The following is a 7,369-nucleotide window of genomic DNA, read 5'->3' as shown; positions in this document are numbered from 1 at the left end:
ATGGTGTGGGGCTCAGTGCACGAGGCCTGGGAGGGTGGGTGGTCTCTACCCCGGACTCAGCTATCTGGGGCTGGGAGAACAACCCTTGCTACACAGGCCCCTTCTAGACGGTCTTAGACAGGGACTGTGGTCCCTGTCCCTGCATGTGTCCCTACCTTGGGCTTGGTCAGGGTGGGTCGCCCACAGCTTGCTCTGGGCAGCTGGGGTCTTCAGGATAGGCAGCGCTGCCGTGGCTGCAAGCTGGGAGAGCGGCTGGCCGTTGGGAATCCTGCCACATGCTTCGTCATGGCAGATGAATAGTGTTAGTTTCTGAAATTCCCGTCCTGAAAATGCCTATTAGGGTCCCCACTCACCAAACACCTTTCACACACTTTCTGGGGCCCTGTGCCATGCACTTTCTCTGCATTGATCAGTGGGCTGTCCTGAGCCTGTCCTCATGCATGGGGCTCCCATACAGGTCCCTAGTTTCTCCTACGTTGCGTCCTACGTCTGCCCTGCAGGGCTGACTGTAGCCACAGTGCTCTGAAGGGCCTGGCCATAGAGTCACAAGAATGTAGAGGGAACAGTCTGCTACTGGTCGCCTGGCTGCCTTCCTTTTTTTTTTTTTTTTTTTTTTTGTATTTTTCTGAAGCTGGAAACGGGGAGGCAGTCAGACAGACTCCCGCATGTGCCCAACCGGGATCCACCCGGCACGCCCACCAGGGGGTGATGCTCTGCCCATCTGGGGCGTTGCTCTGTTGCAACCAGAGCCACTCTAGCGCCTGAGGCAGAGGCCATGGAGCCATCCTCAGCGCCCGGGCCATCTTTGGTCCAATGGAGCCTTGGCTGCGGGAGGGGAAGAGAGAGACAGAGAGGAAGGAGAGGGGTAGGGGTGGAGAAGCAGATGGGCGCTTCTCCTGTGTACCCTGGCTGGGAATTGAACCCGGGACTCCTGCACGCCAGGCCGACGCTCTACCACTGAGTCAACTGGCCAGGGCCCTGGCTGCCTTTCTCCGGCGACATCTTGTGCTCTGTGTGGAGCTGGCTGTGAATTGTCCTGGTTCTTAGTTTTCTGTTAAGATGTGATGCATAGTCTACAGTCCTTTATTTATAGCCCAGCAAACCACGCAGGGTTCCAAGGTGAGATGGGTGTCAAGCTCAGGTCTCACAACAAGCCTATCACTACCCTCGTTTCCAAGTGTTTTTTGTAGCAGAGCCTCTTTTATATATCTGGTGCAGAGCAAGTTAACAGATCAGTTAGTACAGCAGCCTCCAGCTCTTCCCTGGGTCCATCTAGGTTGCCCCTCGGGCTGTGGGAATGGTGGCCCCTCGGGCTGTGGTGTTTGAACCACTGCCCCCTTCCCCCATCTCCTTGGGGAAGGTAGGGCCTTTGTCCAAAATCTGCCGCTCACCAGCTAGCCAGCATTGTTCACAAGCCCCACTGTGGAAATCCCACGGGTTTTTTTTGTTTGTTTTGGGTGGTGTTTTTTTTTTTTTTTTTTTGAGACAGAGAGTCAGAGAGAGGGACAGATAGGGACAGACAGATAGGAACGAAGAGAGATGGGAAGCATCAATTCCCTGTTGCAGCACCTTAGTTGTTCATTGATTGATTTCTCATATGTGCCTTGACCAGGAGGGCTATAGCAGACCGAGCAACCCCCTGCTCAAGCCAGCGATCCTGGGCTCAAGCTGGTGAGCCTTGTTCAAACCAGATGAGCCTGCACTCAAGCTGACAACCTTGGGGTTTCGAACCTGTGTCCTCCACGACCCAGTTCAATGCTCTATCCACTGCGCCACCACCTAGCTAGGCGAAATCCCATGTTTGAGTGTGTGTTTTATTAGCAATTTTGAAATAAATATGTATGTAAACGGAAATCAAATTGCAAGGCCATGACTTGTGCATGCCCTGCCCAAACCTCCAGGGCACAGGCCACTGCCCTGCCACCGCCTACAGCCTCACACCTTGACTTCTACACTCTGCTGTGCTCCGCCACCCATCTCCTCTGCCCCAGGGGCTGTGCAGAGGCCTTCTTTGAGACCTCTCACAGGCAATCGTCCCCTCACCCATTTCAGTGTTGGAAATCTGGCTCCCTCCCTCCCCTAAGCTGTCACCTCTTCGCACGGGGATTCTCCCTGTGTGTGGTGCCTGGGGAGTGGAAAAAAATGTGATGCCCACTAACCTCTCTGATTGTGGGCTCTTCCCACCCCCTAAGAGCCTGGGCTGCTGTGCCTGGCCCTTTTCCTAGAGGAAATGTCCTCAGTGCCTACACTCCAGTCTTATCATCAACCCTGTCATTTAAAAGCGCACCTCTGTGATTAGGAGAGAAAATAACTAAGAGCCAGCCTACCCCCTCAGGTTCCTATTGGCTTAGAGGTGGCCGCAGGACAGAAATGAGTGGCCTGCCTGTGGCAGGAAGAGAGCAGGCCCGGGCTTAGGCTCAGATGGTGGGTACTCTTCTGCCTTCAGTTCCCCCGCTAACCCCTTGTTCCCCTTCCGCAGAAATTGAAGCCATAAAGCTGGCTGAGCAGAAGCACAAGGCAGAGCGGAGGCGGCGGGCCACAGTGATAGTGGGGGACCTGCAGCCCCTTCGGGACGCCCTGCCTGAGCTGCTGGAGCTGGAAGTTGGCGCCAGGAGGCCACACACCCGAGGGTGAGTGTCCATCTTCAGCTGCCTGGAGAGGTCAAGGCTGCACTGGCCAGGCTACAAGTGAGTTGGCCCAGCCGGGGGTTCTCCACTGGAGAAACTTCCAAGCTGGCTGAAGCCCAGACTTTCCAGGACAATGGGGACAGGACTGGGGCTGGCACTGGTGTGAAAGCCCCTCCCCATGCCACTGGCTGGAGGGGATTTACCTGGCCTGGCTGTGCATGCAGTGTCCATAGCTTATGGGAAGCCCATTGAGGAGGATGTCTTGCTTGCCTGAGAGCTGCCTACCAGGCCCTGCACAGGCCCTGAGGCTGGCTGAGGATCCTGCCTCCTCTGGCCTCCCACCCTTCAAGAGCTCAAGCTACTCTAAGCCCTCCAGGCACTGAAGAGGCTCCTGGATTTGTCTATGCCACCTTAGGACGTGAAGGGGCTGCATGAGGCCTCAGCCCACCTGTCATTCTACCTTTAATATACGGGGGGGTAGAACTTCAAGGCCTCAAGGCCTGAGGCCTGTTTTCTGGACCTCTCAGCACGTGGTCATCTTTGGGGGCTCTGGCTGGAGGAAAGGAGCCCTGAGCCCCCGTTCCACAAGCACAGGCCCCAGAAGAGCTGTGAGTGGTCAGCAAGGGGCCCACATCCAGGTGAACACAAAGACGGGGTCAGTGGCAGGAGGAGCAGAGCAGCACCCTGGAGCAGATGGAGCTGGGACTGTGTCAGACTGAGCCTGGGTGACAGGAACATGGGGGTAAAGGCACTGTCCTGGATGAACCAGGAATGTTTTATGCTACTATTTTAAAAGAAATATCAAAGACGAGGCCCTCTGGCCTGGAGGCTGAGTTTAGGATTTGGCCAAATGGGGTCACACACACTCCCAGAGTCTCACTCAGGAAGAGGAACGCTGGTCCCAGCCCCACCCCAAAGCCTTGTGGATTGCACCCTCAGAGATGTGCTCCTGGCAGACGTTCCAGGAGACTGTGTGTGGCACTGATGCGGCTTCTCTATCCACAGCAGAGCAAGCAGCAAGCCCCAGCCCGCCGAGCTGAGCCGCATGAGTGCGGCGCAGAGGCTCCAGCTCCTGTGAGTGCAGCCCGCCCCCCTCGAGTGAGGTTCTGTGCTCCCCCTTCCCTCCCTGCTTCACCTCCAAGGCTGTCAGGTCCCCCAGACTCAGTCCACTCTGAGGGCAGTGCTGGGCCAGCTCTGGGGTACAGCCTGGCTTTCCATTGGGGCCAGAAAGTCCCTTCTCCTGGGACAGTGACGCGAGCAGCTGCTGCTGGCCCTCAGGGGCTGCCCCCAGGCTCAGGTCCTTGGGGTTTGGGGTCACTGCCCCAAGTGTCATCACCTGGCACCAGCAGTCAGTTGTCTAGTGGGATTCAAGTTCTCCTGTTAACAACCAGGAAAGCTGGGGCCTGGCGTAGTATGACCTTGCCCACTCTTCCTAAGACCAGGCCGTGCCAGGCATGGCTCCCTCCCCACCACAGCAGGCTCACTTTGGACTTGTCCTGGAGCTGCCACCTGAGGTTTCTGATCGGGCTCCCCAGTTTCAGGGGCAGAGGTGTTATCCTCCAGGAATGCCTATCCAAGACACCAGTGGCCATGGCTGGGCTTCAGGGCCTGCTGAACTCGAGCTGCCCGATTGCCTCCAGAAGGTAGCATGACCATCCCTGCACCCAACAGGTCTGACTGGGTTTAGAGACAGGTGTGCAGGGAACAGCAGCCTCCACTGTGGACTCTGGGGCTCAGACCTCCTGCAGGGGAAAGGATCTACCTCCTGTCTCCATAGGGAGGGCTGCTGGTGCCACCTCTGTCACCATGGTACCCATTTGTGAGAAGGTCTGGCCTGGGGCCTGTGGGGACGCAGAAATCCTGACCCTTTGTCCCTGCAGTGGCCGCATCTGTTTTGGCAGCAATGGGGCGGGGGGGGGGGGGGGAGCTCTTATGTAAGGCTGTGTGTCTGCAGGGTGCATGCAGGCTGTGTGCCAGCTGCTGCCTCTCTACACTTGGCAGCCTCTTGCCTTTAGTAGCAGCTCTTTGTCAAGGTCAGAAAAGGGTGCCTAGAATCCCCACCCCCCTGACAAAGAGGCAGTGATGCCAGTCCCCCAACCCCATGGTTGGGCATAGTGGCCCTAGGGTCATTGTGTGACCATGAGGAGGCCCCAGGACAGCCTCTTCCCTCCTGCTCAAAACCCTGCCCAGCCCTCAGGCCTCCTTGGCCTGACCCCTACTAGAGAAACTCAGGCTGCTTTCCTCACTCCCTATACCTCATCCAGCCCATTGCCCCTGTCCCTCCTTGGCCTCTCCTATCTACTCCAGGTTTCAGCCTGCCCTGTGGCACTGGGGGATGGGGTGGCTCAGCTGAGGTGGGTTCTGGGTGCTGAATGCCCTCCCTATAGCCCCAGGGGCATGGGGTCTGCTGATCTCTGACTTCAATTCTTTCAGTGAGGAAGAAAGAACCCGCTTCCAGGACCTGCTGGCCAACCCGGCCTACAGAGCCAGCCCCCTGCTAGCCATCGGGCAGCAGCTGGCCCGGCAGATGCAGCTGGATGGTGGTGGCCTGCTCTGACCTGGCCCGGGGTGTGCCATGAGCTCTGAGGACGCACATGAAGTGCCAGAGAGGGCCAACTCCTTGCCGTTGTCACCCTGAGCCCAGAGGGCAGCTCCCTTAGCTCTTTCTTGCTTGTGAGGACTAGTGGGGCCAACCCAGAGGCTGAATAAAAGCTGTACAAACTCAGGCAGTGGGACAGTGCTTCCTTCTATACCCTGGCTGTCCTATGAGCAAGGTAGTTGTTAGAAGTTCTGGGTTTGAAGGTTGGGCTATAGAAACACTGGCTTAAACCCTCAATCTGAGGGTGTGGAAGGGGAGGGTGCCTTTCTCAGACCTTCAGGAATGGTAGTAGGGTTTGTGCTGGCAGGGACTAGCTGCCCACGTCCTTCAGGGACAGCAGAGGACGTGTGCCTCAGAGGAGAGGATAGGCCCTGGGGTCTGCTGCGCGAGGTGCCTGGTCCTTGGTGCTGGGATCTCCTCGGAGGCTTGGCTTGTGTGTGGGGCCACCCTTAGACAACTGCATGATTGATCTGGTGGCTGTATCTGTGTGGAGCTTGATTTAGATCAGCGGTTCTCAACCTGTGGGTCGTGACCCCAGCAGGGTCGCCTAAAGCCATCGGAAAATACATAATGCATATCAGGTATTTACATTCCAAATCATAACTGTAGCAAAATTACAGTTATGAAGTAGCCACCAAAAATATTTTTTGGTTTGGGGTCACCGCAACATGAGGAACTGTATTGCAGGGTCACGGCATTAGAAAGGTTGAGAACCACTGATTTAGATAGCCTGCTTGGGGTCGCATGTGGCCACCTTCTTGGCACCACCCATCACCGATGCTGCCATGTGCCAACCCTCAGAGGGACTCGGACCCCATCTGTGCTACAAGTACTGGGTATCTTGAGGTTCGTCCTGGACAAAAAGGGCGAGCAGTGGCGAGGCAGCATCAGCCAGGGGGACGAGTCAGGTATGGCAGCTGCGCCCCTCAGGGTCCTGTGCTGCTGGAAGCCAGGTGCTGTACAGGCCGCAGCTGTGCTGTCTGGAATGTTCCTTGTGCAGCGATAACACAGAGGCCAGCAGCCTGGGCTGAGGTCATGCTGGTGGAGTGTGGGGCCCAGCCCCGCCACATTTCCATGGGTTCTCGCCTGATGACTAGGGTTTTCCAGGGTGCTGGCTTCCAGGATACAGGAGAGCCAGCTGGCTGGCAGAGATAGCAGGCGCCAGCCTTCCAGGCCTTTCCTGATGTCATGTTCCCGGGGCTGCCCCCCTCCTGGACCCGAGACAACAGATGGCATGGAGAAAGACCCTTCTTAATGTCCAGTCAGAGAGACTCAGCTACGTGGTATTTTGTTTTGTTTTTTTTCTAAAAATGTTCAAATAATATAGGTTAAAATTACAATTGCATGCATATTTCTGATGTTGGCTTGTGTTTCTGAAGTTTTCCTTCAGATTGGAGAAATCTTAATTATAAAATTCTTGGTACAAAAACAGTGGTTACTTGTATTTCTGAGCCCAAATGTTGTTTTCTGATGTTACAGAAGTGCTTGGGCCAGGGAGTCTCTGGGGCCTCCCAACTGGCCCCCTGACGGGCCTGGAGCCTTATCTTTACTTGTCCCTCTGGTCCCTGCACCTAAGGGGAGGCCCTGGGAGCCAGGACAGCTGGGGCCCTGTCAGGGACCTTCTCTCCAGAGAGGAGAGTGACGCCTAGAACCCATGACAGGCTGAGTGGCAACTGGGCACTGGGAGCTGTCAGTGCTTTTCCTGACGACATCCTCAGAGCTTCCTGATGCCCCCTTTACCCCCTTACGCACTTGACTTCTGCCCTCAGTTCAGGTCTGCCCAGGGCTCAGGATGCCCTAGGAAGATGTCCCTCCATCCCCGAACAGGCCCCTCCCGACAGGCCTTCTCCCTGCCTGTGGCATCTGGGCTTCTAGCACAGCGGTGATAACTCCTACCTCAGCATCTCTCCTGGGCTGGGGAGCAGATTCTAATTACATAACAATGTTTAATTAGAGAATCCGGTATCAGCAGCCCTCGGGCTGCAGGGCTCCCTTGGGAATGAGCCACAGCCTTCCTTCTGCACCTGCAGATGCCCTGGGTCTGGTGGACCCAAGCCCCCATCCACAGGCTAACGTTTCCCTCATCTACTGGCCTGTCACTTGGCAGGACCCATCTTCAGCTTTGTTCCTTTATTCAGAGACC

The 7,369-nt window shown here is 56.4% G+C and overlaps 1 protein-coding gene across 1 annotated transcript; it reads left to right on the top strand.

Moving 5' to 3' along the window:
- SLX9 (SLX9 ribosome biogenesis factor) lies at positions 1-5,352 on the top strand. Its single transcript, XM_066363651.1, has 5 exons — positions 1-34; positions 2,480-2,630; positions 3,633-3,701; positions 4,163-4,270; positions 5,061-5,352. Exons 1-5 carry the CDS (start codon positions 1-3, stop codon positions 5,182-5,184), a joined length of 486 nt encoding a protein of 161 aa, XP_066219748.1. The 3' UTR covers positions 5,185-5,352.
- Positions 5,353-7,369: the final 2,017 nt, after the last annotated feature.

Source organism: Saccopteryx leptura, chromosome 2 (assembly GCF_036850995.1).
Source record: "Saccopteryx leptura isolate mSacLep1 chromosome 2, mSacLep1_pri_phased_curated, whole genome shotgun sequence".
NCBI lineage: Eukaryota > Metazoa > Chordata > Mammalia > Chiroptera > Emballonuridae > Saccopteryx > Saccopteryx leptura.
Note: the sequence above shows the minus strand (reverse complement) of the source record. Positions and strands in the feature narration are given on the sequence as shown.